A 20,244-nucleotide genomic window follows, 5' to 3' on the forward strand; every position below is an offset into this window, starting at 1 on the left:
GTCCTAACAAGTTTTTCAGTATTTGGTTTATTTACCATGAAAATTATCGTGGATCCAAGTTCAAAATTAGTAACCTAAATACTCTTAGATTAACGAAGATTAACGAAAATCCCTGGATAATTTGTATCTTAAAACAGTCATACGATACCAACTGTCACTGTTCAATGGTTTTGCAACATTCTGCGTTGCGCAAAGAAATTTGTATCTATAAGCGTTTTACTTGCTAAATGTTTTCGTCTCTCTGGCTGTGGTGTAGGTTTTAGCAACTAAAACCTCTTCGATGCTCCCCTGCCGACTCTTAACTTCACGGAAACCAAATTTTAAAAAAGTACTTATTTTCTACAGCACAAATTTTGCGGTAAGTAATAACAGGCAGGTCACAAATAATATCACGGAGTAAAATATTTTACACGAGGAAAATTACCGCTTAGAGAAAGCTTGTTTTCGAATATAGATCTCTGCTGAACACAACCAAAAAAATCATGGCATTACTGGAAAAAGGTTGGTAACAAACGAAAACAGGTACAAGCCTTTTGCTATGAAAAAAAAAGGACAATAGTCAAAAAATTCAATTTGTGAAAAAACCATAAGAAATATGCTTTGCAATTGTTGACCTATTCTGTACACGGTGTTATTTACCAAACACCAGATTTCAGAAACTGGACTTTCAAAACATTTTTGCAACAACTCTACGAAATGCTGCGTTTGCGTCTTCCAAAAAAAAAATCGCACTCCCGAAAATCTCTGACTCGCTGTTCGGTTGCCGACGTTATCGAAGGGACACATGATTGTTGACTTATTCTGTAAACGATGTTATTTACCGAACACCAGATTTCAGAAACTGGACTTTCAAACATGTTTGCAAAAACTCTACGAAATGCTGCGTTTGCGTCGTCCAAAAAAAAAAAAACGCGCTCCCGAAAATATCTTACTCGCTGTTCGAACGCCGATGTTATCGAAGGGACACACGATTGTTGACTTATTCTGTAAACGGTGTTATTTACCGAACACCAGATTTCAGAAACTGGACTTACGAAACATTTTTGCAACAACTCAACGAAATGCTACGTTGGCGTCGTCCCAAAAATAAAAATCGCGCTCCCGCTGTTCGGTTGCCGACGTCATCGAAGGGACGCACGCAGATACGGGGCGGGTATCTGCTGTCATCTGCCCCGCTCGAGCGCCGCGTCTGGAAAACAATGGTCTCGTTCGCTCCGGAGGCCCGGAGACAAAGGAGCGACGGCTTCGAGAGTCCTCAGCTTTCTGCTCGCAGATCGCGCGGAGAGATCGCGACAAAAGAAGAACGAAATACCGCGGGCAACCCGGGTCCGGGAAAAACTTGCGCGGCCGCGCTTTCCCCGAAAAAGAAGATGGCAGCGGCAAAGAAAACGCAGATACCGCCGAATCCTTTTGTTCGCCGCCACTTCTGCACTCCCCTCCACCCGCTCCCCCTTCCCCCTGAATAAAAATGTCCCATACCGAGAAGAATGGAGAGGTTTTTCGCTCGAGCGTCCTTGAGGGACAGATAAAAGAGATGGTGAAAATAGAGAGGCGGGTTTTGTAAGAGGCAGGGAAACATTGTTTCAAAAACTGTGGCTGAACCATTGATACGGTGGCTACTCATCGGTACTACAGACACACGCATATACTCGCAGAATAGAAATCTTTCACCAGCTAGTACAGAGCCTGCAACAACAGGACATGTTATGAAGTACTCTTCACGACCCTCAAGAGATGTATCAAGCACTATCTTCTTACATATGTATCACAAGATATTTGTCTCGCATTGTGTACTCCGTAACCCAGTGCAGCGTTGTACCCCATAATATATTTCCACGAGCAATTTAATACGAATGTATAAATTATAAACATTACATTCGATTTTTTTCTACAAATTATACTTTCAAAAAATTTTATTAATTAAAAGTTTGGATTTTTAATTGCATTCACAACTCTCGGCTCTATATTTTTTGAAAGTTCTTTCATCATCGTTTAAGTACACTCTCGACGAAAAAAAATGTTTTTTAAGAGTTTGCACGGGGCTCTTACACGTTCCATAGTATTGAGTTTATATATGCTTAACATTTCACACATCTCTAAATCCCGTGGGCTGCAACAAAATATCATCACAAATTAAATATTTTATATAATTTGTAGTGACAAAAAATTATTTGGCGACCCACTTAACCGTTTTATAGGCTCAAAACTAGTTTGTTATCGCTATTTAAAACTTTTTGTATCACTTAAAAAATTAATCGGAGAATTTACTAAATCACATAAAGCATAAGCTTTGTATTATCACAGCATTGCACTGCAAAACACACTATTATTAATGTATTGCTTAAAACATTTGTGTTGAACACTTTACAGAGAGAATTTGTTGCAGTGCAAACGTTGTACTGTGTTATTGTGTGTCAAATGTAACTAAATAATTATTTTAGTCAGATGTGTACAATATAAATCAATAATCCGCTCTAAATCATTTTATGACGAAAAAAATTTGTATGTGAAACCAATGTTTAAATAAACAATTCTTATAATTGTTTACTAACCATTCTAGGAAAAATATTTTATGAATGAGAAATAGAACGTTTTTAGTGCAGTATTAAAAATATCGCTATGATTATGACGGCAGTAGTTTCTTCTTATTTAAAATTATTTATATCACGAACTAAAACACACTTTTTCGCTAACAGAATAATCATACTTCTATGTCTGAAATTTAATTTTTTGATTATTCATATGAGACGAAAGTTTATAAAAATTATAAATAAGTGTTTTAAGTATGTAGCTCTGCGTCAGATTATATTTTTCTCCCACGTATGTAAACGAACTCTTCAACTTTAATTGCTCACGCTATTTTTTCTTAACTACAAATTGTGCAGAAAACTTATACGCTAAAGGTAGATAATACGTAATTTATAAAAACGTCATTTAAATGTTTCGGAAAACTATTCAATTTATTTATATTAAATACAAAATCAAATACGCGAAAAAATTCCTCTAGACGCATACGGATTCAGAGCGACCAAAAATTATTGCTAAAATTCAAGAATCACATCAGGTTTCGGTATTGTTTAACATATATTTTTTTCAGTAAGCGTGCCATAAAGCATCTAGCTAGGCCAAATATTGCTATTGCTCTAATATAATAACCAAAACATTTACTGTGACAATCGGCACGGTTAGTATACCCAATATTTCTTAAGTATGTGATACTACATGAGTAGAAACCTGCAAAATTCGCGGTTTCGATGGCCTTCAGGATAAACTGCATATACCCTTGTACACTCGAGCAAATAACGCAAGTTCATTGGCTGTCGACTTGTAAGTCGTCTCAGCTAGTTTGTCTGTGATACGATCCTCCTTTGGTTGAGGGTTTATAACTGGTGGAGATTCGTCCAGATGAACAGTAAGCCAATAGCAACATTATCTAAGAGGTATATGTGTTTGAATTCTAGCCTATCACCGAATGAATCCGCGAATTTTGTAGGTCTCTATACATGAGGAATCTATTTTTGTTTTTTCAGTAATCCATTAATAAAACAATGTATCTTCCATTCATCCGTTAGGCATGCTAAATTTAATTTACTTTTTTGAATTATATATTTAAAAAAAATAATAATTCTTCAGGTGTAATAAATCAAATGGTAGAAACATAGTACTTATTTCGTACAGTGGATTATTATTTTCCCGAGATGTGAACAATTTTGTAACGTTTGACTGATGTAGCGAATGAAGAGCCTGACGGACGCGGCGGGATTTCGCCAGACGCTTATTGGATCTTCCATCCAGTCCGCCATGGTTTCAAGGGGCGTGGCAAGAGTTCTCCCTGGATCTGAGGCAAGAGGAGGAATCGAGGTCGTATTTTTAGGCATTTTCCCCGCCGCATCCACCGAACCATCCATCCATGCCGGGCGGAGAAAGCAGAGACTTTCATTTCTGGGATGGAAAAACATAGAGAGAAAGGGAGAGAAGAGGTCTGCCACGGGGAAAGGAAGGGGGGAACAGTCAGAGAGAGAGAGAGAGAGAGAGAGAGAGATGAACGCGAAGTGCCCTGGAGAGGAGAGACCCAGAGATCGATTGGCGAAAGAGAGACGGAAGGCTGTACACCACCTGAGTTGAGGTTTGTTGCGAGCGGGGTGGATGCGGATAGCTAACTGACATAGCGGCGCGAATGTGGACGTAACGTTAAAAATTGTTTAACGTGAGCTATCACCATGCATTGTAATATTTTTAGTTGTAAATGCAAAATAAATATTCGTGTAAAATTCCATATATTTGTATATTTATATAAAATAGTGTTCGCAGTAATATTGGGTTCGGATTCTTACACGGGGATTTATGCTTTGTGTTTTCCCAATACCTATAATAGTTAAAAGATTGTCATAAACCGTTCTCTGAATTGCTTTTGAGTATTAACTGCACACATTAATAGCATTAATAAATCAAATAAATTCGAATTGACTTAATTTGTATTATATTTCCCTTGGTTTGAATAAAATTGTGATTTAATAAAACTTAAATCAAAATATAAAATGTATGGGCAAATTTTGGTAAAAATACTCAGTGTTATACCGAAAAACGCATTTTATGAACGCAAAAAGAACCATAGCCGCGTGTTGTGCTAGGTTATGATTTCATTCTTGGAGTATTACAAACTATTTATTGGCAACTGCTTTCCAAAGAAATCTTTTGTAAATATACAGGATTTTTTTCTCTGTGCAAGTCAAGTTATTGACTAGGAGTCTGCAAAATTCGTGTTTATTTTATTTTTACAACATAGGCCTACCAGATTGCGTATTTTCGTGCGTTTCAATGATCGGTATCGTTTGATACGATTTATTGACAACTTAAGTCTGTGTAACTTAACTTGTGGTATTTCTCAGAAGTAATGCCATCTGTCTGCGTTTTTGTCCTCTCAACAATGTTAATAAACAAGTTAGTGTGATTAACAAAGAGTTTCGGTCGACGTTGCTGTCGAAAATATCAGGGAGCATTTACCTGCTGAGGTTATTGCAAGTTCTCTCGCCTGAGAGGAGAATGTTTCCCGATTGGCTGCAGCCGTGGGCCAGCCAGAGCCTTCGTTTCTTCTGGTTGGCCTGTTGGTTTGACCAACTGGAACTGGGCTTTCGTGATTGGCTGGGAGTACTGGCCAATCAGTGGCCTCTTCTACTGGTTGCTGGGCTGTTGTTTGGCCAACCAGAGGCGATCTGTCTGTTGTTGGATGCTACTTTTTAGAACTGTCAAATTCCAAACAAAATAAATAACGAAATCTTTAACCTAATTTGTAGAAAAGTCAATAACAAACATTTTAACACTATATGACTTAGTCATGAGTAACCAGGACAGAGGGTACAAAGCGGCAGTGGAAAATCCACCAATAAATAGACTCCTCCTAATGTAGAATCAGCTAATATTTCAACCTGGAATTATTTCCGTCACGTCAAGGATGAATATAGTTATTCCTTTCCAACCCAGATGAACAATTGTAACATAAACTTCTCGATGCCAATCCTTTTTTCGATTTGAACTATAGAAATTTATGTTCGTAGCGTGGGCGTTCTTAAAGGTACACATGCAACGACGTATCACACTCCGAAATTTGATAAGTAGTTTTGGAGAAATTACAGCATTTTAAACGCAGTATCAGCGTTAGTAGGGAACAGCCGGCCAAGTGGCGTCAAATACGATGATAATTGGTTATCAAGCTTGGGCGTCCCAACACCAAGCGCGACATCCTTTATTTAAATACTGTAATTTCTCCGAAACTACTGATTATTATCTACGAGTGATTAACTCCGTTGAATTCGTCTCTTTCAGAGCTTCAATGCTAGCATCAGAATTTCTTGAAGTTATGTATGAAAAAACATTTTGATACCGGTACCTCTAAGATTATCCTTGATAATACAAGAAACTTCGCGTTGTTTATAGAAGACTTTATTTCAATTCATCTTGAAGCAAACGAAATATACTTAACGGTTTATCCAATGACTCCGTTATTATTTCAAATTAAACGTATAAAACAACAATAAATTTTAATGTTAAGAGATGCATGAAAATCGCAACAAATTAAAATTTTCCATCCACTTCTGCGATATATTATTTTTATTTACAGAAATGCAAAATTTAAATAAAAATGAGCTGGCACAGTCCAACGATTAAAATTTGATAGCGTGACAAACTTGTTTGAGATTATCCGTCAATTTTATTTCATAAAGAAAATTTAGAGCTGTATTTCATCGAATTTATTGTCAAATGTGTATTTGGGAACAAAAATTTGACAGCGTGACAATGCCTTTAGCATTGATCGTGCGCCTAAATACTCAGGCTTGTGAAATTTTTGCGAGAAACCTTTCGGAGCTTTTTCAATTGTGAAAGTCACTCTCCCTTCCATGATGCACAACGCCCCTTTTCCCAAGCCGGCATTTTTATAAAACACAAGTACGGGCAAACCACTCGCCACACGCCAATGCGACCCGGGTTCGATCCCTGGGCTGGGGTTTGTACCGGATATTTTTCGCAAGGAGGGAATCGAGGTGGAAGTTACCGTGAGCCACTTGAGTTTTATCTCTTTCCCACGATGAATTCTGACACCACGAAGTCATTTCATTACCTCTTGACATCTCTAATTAACTCATTCATCCATTCATTTGATTCTCTAGGTGTGGAGTGGAGCCCCAGAATTTTTTTTTGCCATGAGTGGAAGGCTGGTCAGGTTTTTTTTCTGGTTTCTCCCCCTTTCCCCCAATCAATACATCCAGACCATGCTTAGTTCCCATCTCATCATCCTTCATAGTCTTTAAACGACCCAGATGTCGACAAGAAACTAGGCCTTAAATTCATTCGGTCCATCACTCCTTCTTTCACTTCTGTCGCCAGTAATTGGGAAGTCGTCCGTGAGGGGTGTCCGAAAAGGTCGCCGTAGAAGGCGCATGCTCTGAGCCCGCCAGGTGATCTCCCAGCATGACCTTGAAGACGCCCGGCGTCCCGGCGTCGCGGCGCCTGCTGCTTCCTTCAGTCCAATCCGTCCATGTCCTCCGCCGAGACATTGCCGTCGAGTCGTTGGTGAAAAGTTTCCCCCCGGGTGGCGGTGATCGCCCAAGACCTTGGCACGGCTCAAATTTAAGAGCGCGCAGTTGGTACCCAAGCAGTTCGGAACCCACTGTTATCTTGGAGCGGCTCTAAACGCTTAGAGCACGTCCGCAGTAGCCCCCACGAGTGGACGCGGTGAGCGGAGGAACAGTTCCGGTGCTAACCCGGACAACTCTCTGGGTTGTCTGAGAGGTCCCAGAGATGTGACAGGCTCGGTTAAGCGCATCGTGATACTCTTGGGACAGGAATTATTTGAGTCAACCACAGATCAGCAGTGATGCTTGGATGAGTAGCCTCATACTCTCATTGTAACCTCTCCTCAAACACCTCCGAGTTTTAATGAGTAGGTAGAACTAGTGATCTAAGGTTATCTCAGAGTTCCCACATATTGGGTATCATGTTGATGATCTTGCAATGAAATAACCAACATTCTTTTACATTTCTGTTAAGCACTATTTACTTCGTGAATCTTGCTTCATTTAAATAACCTTGAAAAGATTTGCAACTCTATTTAAGATTATTTGTTATGATTTTTATAATTTTTTTGTACCAATAGGTGAATTTGTTTGCGATAAAAATAATTTTTTTAGAACTCAAATGTTGTCTACCTGTATCCTCAGCACCTAGTTAGACTTTAGAAATAAGACCTTGAGATGTTATTTTTCTTTAGTAACATGGTGTTATTTTCTTATCATGTTGACTTATGTTTGGTACAATTTTTAAAAAAAAATAGACAATAAAATACAAAAAGGATTGATTTGATAGTTTTTAACGGCGTAAATGGTTATGCTCCTGAATGCGGTTGAATCGGGGTGGTTTCTACTCGGTGAATACTTCTATCTCACTTGTTTACATGTTTCATTTTGGTAAATTTACTTAGTGAATTTTTGAGAGACCTGCATCGTACACTCTAAGAAAAGCGTTCGAGAGAATATTCGGCCAAAAAAAAACTCCGTGTAAGTTTTAGCTGCAGTGGTATAAGCACATGGAGTGACACGAGCCTTAAAGTAACGGGACCTACAAGATAACATTAACGTCGCGCTTCGATTACTAAAATGATGGAGGTATACCAGGTCGCACCAGACCTCAGAAGTCGGTTATGAATAATTGCAAAATTATATAAATTTACTTTTTTTTAATGTTATTGTATTGCAATTATTTAAAACTCAGAAAAAAAAGATGTAAAAACAGTTTAGGTTATAACTTTACATACCAAAACCAAATTTCGAATTCATTCCACCGAGTGGTGTTCCACACTACCCAAAACCCTCTGGTCATTTACCCATACTATTTCCCACCAAAAACATTATCCGCCACTGAGCTTAAGAGTTTTAAATAACAGCTGCGGTATTTTCTTGGCCAGAGCTAGACTATCATCTGGATGGAAAAGGATGGAGGGGGGGGGGGGGGCACACAGGCAGTCTGTACGACGACAACATTACATTACCCCTCGCCGCTGATAAACTGGTCATGGGGGATAAGGAAGGAAGGGGAGGAGGAGGATTAAATAGCTTGGGGAGAGTGGTGGGAGGGGAGGACTGGACTTGAAACCCCCGAAGCGGCCACAGGGTCGGGCCAAGGACGAAGGTATTGCCCTAGGACTGGCGCACAATCTCCCCCCTCTCTCTCGTAGACTCAACCACTCTCGGCGGTGTGGCACCCGCGGCATCAGAGTCTTCAGATTGTCTCCCCCCAGCCGATACTTTACAAACACGTCGACGCGTGCGACGCGACATTTGAATAACTGTAGCTATTTCGTCGCCCGAAAAAAAAAAAAAAATCACAATGCGGAAGGAAAAATATTAGGGTAAAAAAAGTCGATGAAAATTTTCTAAAATGTATTTCTACCTATAGTTAAGCTCGTCACTGACTCATTAACTATGTATACCCTGGAGAACAGGTATTAGCACAAATATTAGCCTAATCCATAAAGATGTGTACAAAATATGAAATGGAAGTGTAACAATAGAGTAACATTTAAAATGCAGTTGCATTAATGGAACATGCCTTAATTATTAAATCAAAGTTGTGCCGTACGAATAATTATGCTTATAATTACTTTTTAAAAAAAGGCTTATTATCTCAGAAATTTAGATCCAAACAAAAAACTGTGAAAAATTTTCTCTCTTAGGATATTTAAGTTTTCGTCACTGGGAATTTTTTCGATGATATTTTGGAATTTTGTACGTGTGTCCTTTCGAAAATCTTTGCTTTATTTTTATTTTTTATTTTAAGTTGTTTGTAGCAAATCTCCCAGGTACTCTCGTTGCTAGCTCGCTCGTGACTGAACGCCAGCCGCGCCCACCAGGCTTGTTGGTGTTCCCTGCCGAGCGGTGACGTCACTGCGGGGGACGCGGGGGGAGTGTGGTCACCAGCGTCTCCCGTCGCCGTCAGAGCGGGCTGCACGGCGGTGTGGTCATCACTAGCCTCGAGTGTGTAGTTCGGCCGCAGTGGGCGTTTACAAGTGTCGCCGAGATTCTGTCATGACCGCCCCGTGCGAAACGTAAGGGTCGTTACCACAACGCCGAACGTACAATAACGCCGAATGCCGAATTGACCGCAACGCCGACAGCTATAAAACTGTTGTGTACCACAACGCCGAAATATAGTAACACCGAAAAATGTTGCTGGGGGGGGGGGGGGGGAGGGCACAGGAACAAAATGAAAAACAACTGAATGAATTTGTGTACCTAATCAAACCTAGGCTACCCTAACCTAGCCTAACCTAACCTAACCTTACCTAACCTAACCTTTGTGGCAGTCCTGCAATGTCATTTTTCGGCGTTAATGTATTTCGGCGTTGTGGTAATTCGGCGTTGTGGTACACAGATGTTTTCTAGCTGTCGGCGTTGTAGTCAATTTGGTATTAGGCGTTATGGTTTTCGGCGTTATTGTACGTTCGGCGTTGTGGTATTTCGGCGTTGTGGTGCGTCCCCGAAACGTACGACGTTCATCGATCCGCGTCAAAACCGCACGTTCCCAGTTTTTTTGCTGTAGTAGGCCTATGTCGCACTATTGTGATTTCAGCGTGAGGTGGTGGGCTGGAGAGGCGAGACCTGTGCTCTGGAGCTATCCGAGCTGATGGATCGTCCAATAGGGGCTCCAGGCGGGGTGCATCAGAAGCCCCCAGCAGGCGAGGAAGGATCAACGGCTCCCGCCATTGCTGCAGTGCCTGTGAGACCACTGCGTCGTCGATTGCTGGGCATCCCAAACCTGCCTCTTTGTTGCCAGCTCACTGCTTGTCGGTTATGTGATGTTGTTTCTCGGCTAGTCCCTTCCACTCATTTCTCTCTGTGCTGGCTGTGGGTTTCACATCTGACATATGCTTATTTCGGCTAGTTTTGAGTGTGTTTGTGTATTCATCTTTCTTGCTCATTCTCGTGGCTTGTCTATGACATACGGTAAAAATCAGCAATGGCACATGTACGTGTGAATCTTTTATATCTCACTTATAAGTTCGTCGCTTGATGGTTGTAGGCTAATATCTAATTAAATAAACCAATTGAAATATCCCTATTTGTGAGTTAAAGAAATACTTGGACCTAATGAAGTCATTCTCGGGTGTTCATTGGCTGGTGACACTTTTAAATTTTTCTCCAGGTTGTACTTCATTCGGTTAGTTGATTCTTGGAGTGTTGTCATTGGCTAGTCCATCAAGGCGTGTCAAATGACATTTTATCTAATGGCAAAAGTCAATTAGAGTACTAAAATTTACAATTTAGACTGTGATAAAATATTAACGCGAATCTTGCAGGTCTATACGTATTGGTTTCAACAACTATGATGCCATAAACTATAATATATACTTTAATACTGACAATTTCCCTGCGTAAAGGCACAGACTATCCATTAAGAGATTTTATAATGCCATGAAATATTGTCCATTGTCAATAATATTTCATTTTGAGATTATTCCCAAAAATTACATAATACTCAACTTCAATGACCTCACAAGAAAATTCCTATTGGTAGCAAACCCGTCACTATTTATTATTTAATTCTGTGTTTAAACGAAACTAAAATTTGTGAAATTAATGAAAAGAAAGTTTTACGGCCTAAATATCTGTTGAAACCAAGATGGAGATTTAAGGGTTACTACCCCCCCCCCCCCCCCCCACCCCCCCCCCTCAACATTTTCTAGTTACACGCTCAATGAATTTTTTTGCGTTTTTAAATTGTTGTAGAAGTTAATAACATAAGTTTTGGTTTCTCACGGGCCTCACATCATCATACCATACCATCGATGGCCTACGAGCACAAGTCATAGTGCTGACTGAAAAAAAAATTCTTAATTAATTCTTTTTGCCTCGGGTCGCACCATTGCCGGAGGTGGAACTATCCGACCGAGCCACAAAAATGTCATGGTTTGCTGGAGATGAAATATACGTCTGCAAGAACCATCTGTGGCTGTCGATGCAGAGGCAGCGATCTGCTAGTTACTCCTGGGTGTTTCTTGCAAACAGATGACGCAGTTAATGCGCTGTTCTGTAACACACTTTGCCCAAGAGAAACTTACTACATATTTTGACAGCGTGTCTACGTTGGAGATCCGGCAGAGTGCGCGCACTGGCCACCAGACATCGCCTCATGGACGGCTGTAGGAAGCGGGATAAAACAATTTGTACCCCCGTCCCCTTCAAGCCCTTCAGTGCCACAATCTTTAATGCCCCCTCCTGGTCTTTTTTAGTCGTTGGTGGTGGCGGGGGGAGTCGTTATCAATTGGGGTGGACGAGGGGTGGGTAAGGACAGACAAGCGTGTGGGAGGGGAGTGAAGCCCCATGTGTACGTGGAGGGCAGTACCCTAACCAAGGACAACATGCTTCTCCCTGCCCGGCGGCTATGGGGGGAGAAAGGGTCAACGCCCTCCTCTCCGACGGCCGGGCTTGTGCCTTCAACCCCGGGCCCCCAGCACACATCTTCTCGTCCCTATGACCTATCACAACCTTCCCCGCGTGGAACAGTCAGGCGCCCGGGTCTCGTCGCACGAGGTCGTCCACAGAAGCGGCTGCTTGATGTAAGCTTTTGGACATACGCCATTGCTATGCCGCCATGGCGTACGTCCTAAAGCTTACATCAAGTCATGCACTCCCATTGCACAAATTCTTTCAAAGATAAGCGGCTACTTCCGAGTCGGCTCCAACTTTTTCCCCACAACTTGAGTCCCCGTCACGACAGCCCTGTAAATAGAGCCAATATCTAACGGTGCTAAAACAAAAGCCAATTTCTTCACTACAAAACAGTGGATCCCAGTTTTTATTTTCATTAAAAAATCAATTAACACACACATTATGATAAAATAAATTTGGCTTAACTGCTTCAACAATTTGTGGTAAGGCACTTAAAACTACAAATCCACATTTATTGATGACAGTAAGTTAAAAAAAAATTGTAACTCATACATACAGTATTCTTATTTAACATTCCTTAGTTCACAAGAAAGTTATAAATACTATATTAAAGAGACCTGCTAAACATTTTTTAATGCAATGTTTAGAGCGAAGATGGTTTTATGTTTTGGAAAAGTGGAGTTGTTATAGTTTCTAATTTTGAAGTATAAAATTACACAAAATATCAAAACAAGAGATGGTATTATTTTAACTACTAAAACTTTATAACATTTAAGCTGTGTAAAAAAATATATATAGTAGATTATGTGGTAAGTCTATTTCAGGTGCAATCATGTTTTAAAATTTAGATTTTACATTGTGTCACTGTCTTATTATTTCAATACTATTAACATGATCAATATATCAATATGCAATGTAAAAACACAAAATCATTATCCTTGTACATTTCCTTGTGAAGTTTATCTGTATTCCTTTAGCCGTACACAGAAACTAAATTATTTTTTTACTGATATTATAATATTTTAAGTTTTTAAACAAAACCTTGATCTAAATATTTATGAAATAAATTCTAAATTTTTAAAAGACAAAGTGAGGTAATTGAGTTAGTTTCGCTGCATTTTTTGTTATGTGGTGTATTAACTACCTTTCGGTATTTGGCGGTGTATTAACTTCAATTTAGCTGTTATTTCGGTTGTATTGTTTATTCACCACAAAATCTTGCATCTACTTGATGAGCCGATTAACAATTTACGTTGGTGCAACAAAAATGTTGAAATCAAACATAATGTTTGAAAGGAAAGGTCGTTTCAATGTTAAAGCATTTCCTGATATAATTTATGCTTGTTATAAAACGTTTCATAGCATAATAATTGATCTTCCTGTCATAAAGCTGCAAGCCTTGCTGAAAATATCCACCATTAAATGGCAATGGTTACTCAACGCGAAAAGACTAACTTTGCACAACTCCTCAGAAAGCTGAAAAGAGTAAAATTTATAAAATATGAAAGTCGCTGTCAGGGATCGATTCCAGTTCCAGGTGTTACGGTGGTGAGACAAACGAGATTTCATAGTAGCGTGCTTACCGCAGTCAAGATGTAAAAAATCATTTTAAAATAAAATATTTCTCGAGTAATTAAAGCTTTTTTATTTTTACGAATCATAATCTGTTAAAATTAATTCGTTTGATGATTACATTTTTATCAGCGTCTTGAGAAATTTTCCAACCTAGCTTTATCGTGGGTGGAAGTCAAACAACTACCAAAACATTAATACCATCATAAGAGTCAGGAAAATATATATGTTGAAGGAATCAACTTCTGGACACACAGTCTTTGAATTATCAATCAAGAAAATTAAATAAAATCAAAGTCTCTTGCTGCAAAATTTGTATTATAACATATTAAAAATATTTCTCCTGTTAGCAAATTAGATCTCATAACCAAACCTAGAGTTAAAATACTTTTTTGTCTATCCCTACAAAATTATTTATATCAAAAATCGCTAATGCATGACATTATGAAATAACATTTAAACAAGTTTTTGATAAAAACCCTAAGATTAATTTAGTATTTCAAACTGTTCCAAAGATATGATGACAATCATATAGCCTACCAAAATTTTATTTCCGTAAAGCATTACAACGCAGAGTTATAAATTCGTTGCATCTTATTTAATATATATTGTATACTGGTAAACATATTTTTTAAATTATTTTCTTACATATTGAACTGGACAAAAAACACAACAAATAAAATAATTATATAATTTAAACACATAATATAATAAAACATATATAAAGTGGCCATATTCTATGTAAGTATGCTGTGTGAATTACTGTCATCGTGAATTAAGTAACTACTAAAGCTAAAAAAAAAATATGATGGGTTGAAGTAATGTCTCGTAATTATTGCTTCGTCCAAACTAGGTGTCTCCTATTTTTTTATGACTAGATCTTCGTAGAAGAAAACTTTTAACAAAAAAACATTTTTTTATTTAGCCCTAGAACATGGTGTCTTATTTCACATTCGTTTCGCTCTGTCAAACCAAATTTGACAAACTGACCAAGGCCTATTTTAGAGACTAAACATTTATCACCACGGTCGGGATATGTAGGCTAGTGAAAAGATAAACGACTTTCTCATAAGTTTACTTTTCGAACCTGTTCTTCACCTAGGTCAGTACATCTTCTGGGGTCCGATATTTTCTCACATACTGTACACGCTACATGTTTTAAGTTACCAAAAAATGGTAAAAGATGCACTTGAAGGGTTATCTGTAGAGTTCATGAAAACACGAATAAGAATTAGAAGGAGCGCACGAAATGAGAGGGGACGAGCTCGGTAAAGGGGGTGGAAGGGAGAGAATAAAAAGAGATGGATTTCTTTTGTCCGAAGTAACGGGGCCCCCCGGTGACCGAAATAGCCCAACTCGTGCACGCTGGAGGTGTCCAGGTTCTTTTTATCCACCTGGATGGCAATGAAACGAGTTACTCCGGAACCCAAAGCTCATTAAGTTGGTTAATGCCCATGTGTTCACTACAGCAGTGCTTTTATCTTTCACTGGTTCAGTACTTAGATACGTCGAACATTGGTATCTATGAATAAGCGCTGTAGGGCTGGTATTCCAAGAGACAAAAATAAGGATTCAGGTGTCGAATACACTACACCTGTACCCCAACATGTATTTCTTATGCACGATATAACACGACCAGCTCATTTTTAGGGAACGGATTTTGGTGTCCTATCCGTTGCCGATCTGTTGCCCAAATTTCGCGCATGCGCAAAGCTCACTTTTTCGTTGATTTCGTCCAGATGGCGGACCTGCGTCTGGCGCCATTAACTCGTATATAGTCATATTTGTTAACATCGGGGGACATACCAAACTTTTTGGTGTGCCAAATGAAACTTTATGGTAGCGAAATTATACTGGAATACATTTTTTACACTAAATAATCGCAACTTAAAAGTACTTGAGAACATTATATAGACGGTCCTATTTTTGTGCGATGATGCTGCTATAGCTAGTATTTTTGCCAAAACAATTGTATAGATGGTTGCCGAAAGGCTGCTAGAATGCGTTGAAACCAGTTTTTAGCCTGACGCAGGGCACTGTTTATTAAAACTTGCCGATTTGATTCCTTACTGGGATTTGGTTGAGACACGTTCTGGAATACATGCCGCAAGTTAGGTTACAGTTGTATCCCAACAAGCAATTCTTATTCACTGTCTTACCCGAACATCTTCGAATAACGCCCTGGGTGCTTGAAACCTAACAGCATTCACAACTATTGGAATAACTTTATTGAAACTTTGATGACGATCTTCTACGCGATTTCGTTTAGTTCTTGACCTACACCACTGACCATAATTTTAAAACTATGGTGATGCCATACAAGTACAGTTTATTTTTATGAAAAGCTAAGATTTTCTGTCAGTCTTTGCCTGTTATGTCTGTGATAGCTGCAGAATCTCAATGGAATTCGTGAAAGCGAATCTTCGCCGTAAATCTGCAATTCATTGTTTAAATTTTGCACTGTAACTTACCGTGTAGAGTGTTACAAAGCTTTTTTTGTGAATAATTATTTTCTCACTGTATGTAATGTTAAACCCTGTGCACAATGTTTAAACAAAACGAGTCATTAATGCATGGAACATTTAAATGTAAGTTTTTCGAAAATTCTGTACAGTATGTCACACAACAGATTTTTAACGTGTTCTTTTGAAGCAGGATTGTAATATTAATGGTTTTTGTACTTAAAAACTATCCTAGATGAAATTGAACCAAGATTGTTCTTATATTATTTATCAGATATGTAATATGCAATCATTATTTTCTTTGATCCTCAGTTACTTTTTTTTTCGTGTTCAATGTTCTAAGTATTTGCTTCCTACGTTCTGCAAATGTTAACCCTTTTTTTTAAATTTGTTTGTGATAGACCATAGAGAAACCAGCGACCACGTGAGTTAACACTGCTTTGTGATATTTTTTTTTTTTTACAGGAGTGATGCAACAGAGCAGTAATTTCCATTTCCTTTCCAGGGACGGTCTTAAAGACAGAACAGTTTTAAAAATAAGGCGTTCGAACAATTCGACAAAAGAGGCGCAAGGTCCGAAGGGGGTGGGGAAAGCAAGACAGAGACGGGACACGGACGAAGAAAAGAGGGGAAAGGGAAGAGGAAACTGGAGGACCAGGCGGCAGACGGAGAGCAGCGAGGGGGACATGCCAACTGGAGGAAGCGAGACAGAGAGGGAGACAGACATGAAGAAGTAGGGCCCCTCCGCGCGAGAGAAGGCGCGGAGATAAATAGTCGTAAGTGGGCTGCGATGGCCGGCACTCGTCCACCTTGCGGCGTCCGAGCGGCGGTCCTCCGACTGCCGAAGACGTCAGTAGAGAGCGTCCCGACGCCGATAACAGGTACTTGTCCGCTTCGCCCCCTGGCCGGTGTCCTCCGGAAACTCTCCTCGGCATTGCCTTCTGGATGTCCCACGACTCTACGTCAAAGCCGAGAACAACTGGTAGGCCAGTCAATTACGGTTCTCGATCAAAAAAAAAATACAAAATTCCAAAGATTTGTATACGATTGCTTATTAAAAAGCAAGCAAATGCTAAGTTACCAAAGTATTATATTTTACAGTGTGAAATGTCAAAGTTACCAGATTAGAAATTTTGTTTCGTATAAGTCGTATAAAAAAAATTTTCCCCTCAAAAGTAAAGAAAGTTTTATTTTATTCTTATTTGTTATCATAATCGCAGTATCTAATAATTTGGTGCAGGGTGGGGATTCAAAAACTCTTTAAAAAGGGATTATAACTCGTAAACTACGACACGTTGAATATGGTTATTTTATTTTCTTGGCTTGACGTTTAGTTGTGAGACATACAGTAGTACAGTATTCAGTATGGTCCCAACAATTCGGACCCCCATTCGTCCGGAGATCCTGTTAATCCATACTGGATACAAAAAAAAACACAATTTATTACATTTTACAATCTAGAATTTTAGTTGCAATAATGTTTTTGAGTTAATGAGTTCTTAGTTTATAAACTTATGTATAAGTATGCAGTAGTGTTATAACTAAAACTAAGCTGTAGAAAAAGTTGCATTTAAAAAAATTAGTTTAACCTATCTTAAACTTGCAGTAGTGCATTTTGAAGAGAAATACCGTTTAATCCATAAATTTCTGTTATCCGGACAGGGTCGGGTCCCATCTAGTTCGAATGCGCGCCACTCTACTACTTCTTCACGCGCATTAAGTGGCATTTCAGTGAAACTATGCAACGTATTGCGCACGACATGCACACAGAAAATTTACAGAATTGAAATCCAATGATAATGCGTATTCTGTCCGGTTGTCTTCAAGCGCAAAATAACAACGTAGCAAGTGGTTTATTTTCAAACGAATGAAAAATAGTTAAAGTAAAAAAACAAATAAAAAACGTATGGTCATATTGAACTAATAGTCGTATTGAACCAAATGATAGATAACTTTAGGTTCATTGAAACTTTAACTTACTAACCTAACCTAACTTAACTTAGCCTGCGATCAAAAATTAATCTAACATTGCCCAGCCAGCGTTGGGTAGACCTAGGTGTACACGCGTAAACGCCGAATTCAAATATATTTTAGTTGTTATTCGGAGTTTAAACGACAAACTTGCATAATTTCTAAGCTAAACCTCGTAGAACTAGGTTAACTTCTTCTTCTTCTGCTTCTAGCAATACCAATAGCAGATTCATCATATTCACACACATTAAAAGCCTGATGTTGCAATCCACCGCACTGACTTACTGTGGCAATCAAATGTTTCCCATCGCAAGATCGACGGCCTCTATAGGCCCACACACTCGATCAGTCCAGCTCCGAGTCAGAAACTGACAGTGTGGACTGGTTTTAGGCCCTCTGCACGCACGATCTGTTAAGGTGGTCAGTTCGGAACGAACAGTCGAAACGGTTAGTTTGGACTGAATTGAAGCTTACGGTTTCTGTTGCTGTTGCTGTGGTACGTATCGTTTCATCGTAGAAAATGGAATAAACTTTGGATGTTGCAATTGCAGTTGCACTTTTAGTCAAAAAAAAAACCAAGCAACCAAGAGTATAAAAAATACGTCTGCCATGACACTCAGGTGATGAACTGAGGGAATTATTCTTTTCTTTTTTTTTTTTTTTGACCGATGGTTTGGAGCCGAGGCTACCCATCCCAGCTTGTTCACCACCTAGGTCTCACTCAGCTAACCAGACAATTGGCCGCGTCCTAAGCTCTTAGACGTTATCAGCATTGCTGGCGCGTACCCCGTTCTTCCACAATCACCCAGTGAACCCGTGGTCCGGTGGATGATCTATCCAAACCTCTGCTAGCTGCCCGGAGCTCCGTCGTCGCTCACCTCGTCGGGCTAGACGACCCTCGGAGCCCGCTGAGAGCGTCGGTGCCGCCGGCAGGTGGTCGCGGCCAGCCATGCTCCAGGCGCGCCTCTACGCCGCGGCGCACGCCATGCAGCAGCGCGACGCCCGCGCGCTGCTGGCCGAGCACCCGGCGCTGCTGCAGGGGCGACCCGGGGACCTGGTGCTCGACGTGGGCTGCGGTCCGGGCTGCGTCTCCGCGGGGCTGCTGCGGCCCGCCGCCGCCGGCCGCCTCGTCGCCGTCGACTCCTGCCCGCGCATGGTGAGCCCCTGCCCCGACGCCCAAATACCACAACGCCGAATGACAAAATTGACCACAACGCCGAAATACCACAACGCCGAATGTCAGAATTGACCACAACGCCGAAATACCACAACGCCGAATGACAAAATTGACCACAACGCCGAAATACCATAACGCCGAATGACAAAATTGACCACAACGCCGAATGACAAAATTGACCACAACGCCGAAATACCATAAAGCCGAATGTCAAAATTGACCACAACGCCGACAGCTAGCAAACTGCTGTGTACCACAACGCCGAAATAACAACTGGACGAATTTGTGTGTGTTTTTTAATTGTACCTTAACGCCGAAATACCACAATCAAACCTAACCTTACCCTAACCTAACCTAACCTAGCGTAATATAACCTAACCTAACTTAACCTAGCCTATCCTAGCCTAACCTAACCTAGTCTAACCTTACCTAGTCTAACCTTACCTAGTCTAACCAAACCTAACCTTTGTGGCAGTCCTGCTATGATATTTTTCGGCGTTAGTGTATTTTGTCGTTGTGGTACACAGTAGTTTTCTAGCTGTTGGCGTTGTGGTCGATTTGGCATTTCGGCGTTGTGGTATTTCGGCGTTGTGGTGCGTCCTTCCCCACCCCCTTCCCCCCCAGGCAACCCAGGGTCCGACCCTTCCACCTTCCGCGTCTCGTCCTCGAGCTGCGGTGCGAGCTGAGTAGCGTCAGTCTGGCGACTGCACCACTGCCACCAGTGGCGGCACGTGAACTTATTTCGAGAGGGTAATTCGCAAGAAACATTAAAAATAAACAAAATGTGAACGAGTTTTTCAGTACTCGACAGAGATGTGTAACATCTAACCTCGTGTGTTCTCATGCTGCAAACACACATGCGAAACTCGGAGTTTAACGTGGAATTCTTAAAAAATAATACCGATCGTGATGAATCTGCGGAATTTTTTTTTATGCTATAACACCAGACGCGAATCACACGTGGTTTTCGCGCACGCCGATATAATTCGCTGCCGGAGCTTCTACGTCGGCTGTTGAACCAATTGATTAGCAGATCGAAATTGTAAATCATACTAGCTTTAACCCGTGGCTTCGCTCGCATTGAAGCCATTAAATAAATATCAGAGATCATTACAATATA

At 40.2% G+C, this 20,244-nt stretch overlaps 1 protein-coding gene across 1 annotated transcript in view; it reads left to right on the plus strand.

Annotated features, from left to right (window-relative positions):
- The first annotated feature begins 16,791 nt into the window (after positions 1–16,791).
- Positions 16,792–20,244, plus strand: part of LOC134541844 (juvenile hormone acid O-methyltransferase) — a 29,613-nt gene continuing 26,160 nt past the window's right edge. Inside the window, exons 1-2 of the mRNA XM_063385541.1 lie at positions 16,792–16,857; positions 18,881–19,103. Of these exons, the coding sequence (XP_063241611.1) occupies positions 18,897–19,103 (207 nt within the window). The 5' untranslated portion in view covers positions 16,792–16,857; positions 18,881–18,896. The remainder of the gene's footprint in view (positions 16,858–18,880; positions 19,104–20,244) is intronic.

This window comes from Bacillus rossius (assembly GCF_032445375.1).
Source record: "Bacillus rossius redtenbacheri isolate Brsri chromosome 4 unlocalized genomic scaffold, Brsri_v3 Brsri_v3_scf4_2, whole genome shotgun sequence".
Classification (NCBI taxonomy): Eukaryota; Metazoa; Arthropoda; class Insecta; order Phasmatodea; family Bacillidae; genus Bacillus; species Bacillus rossius.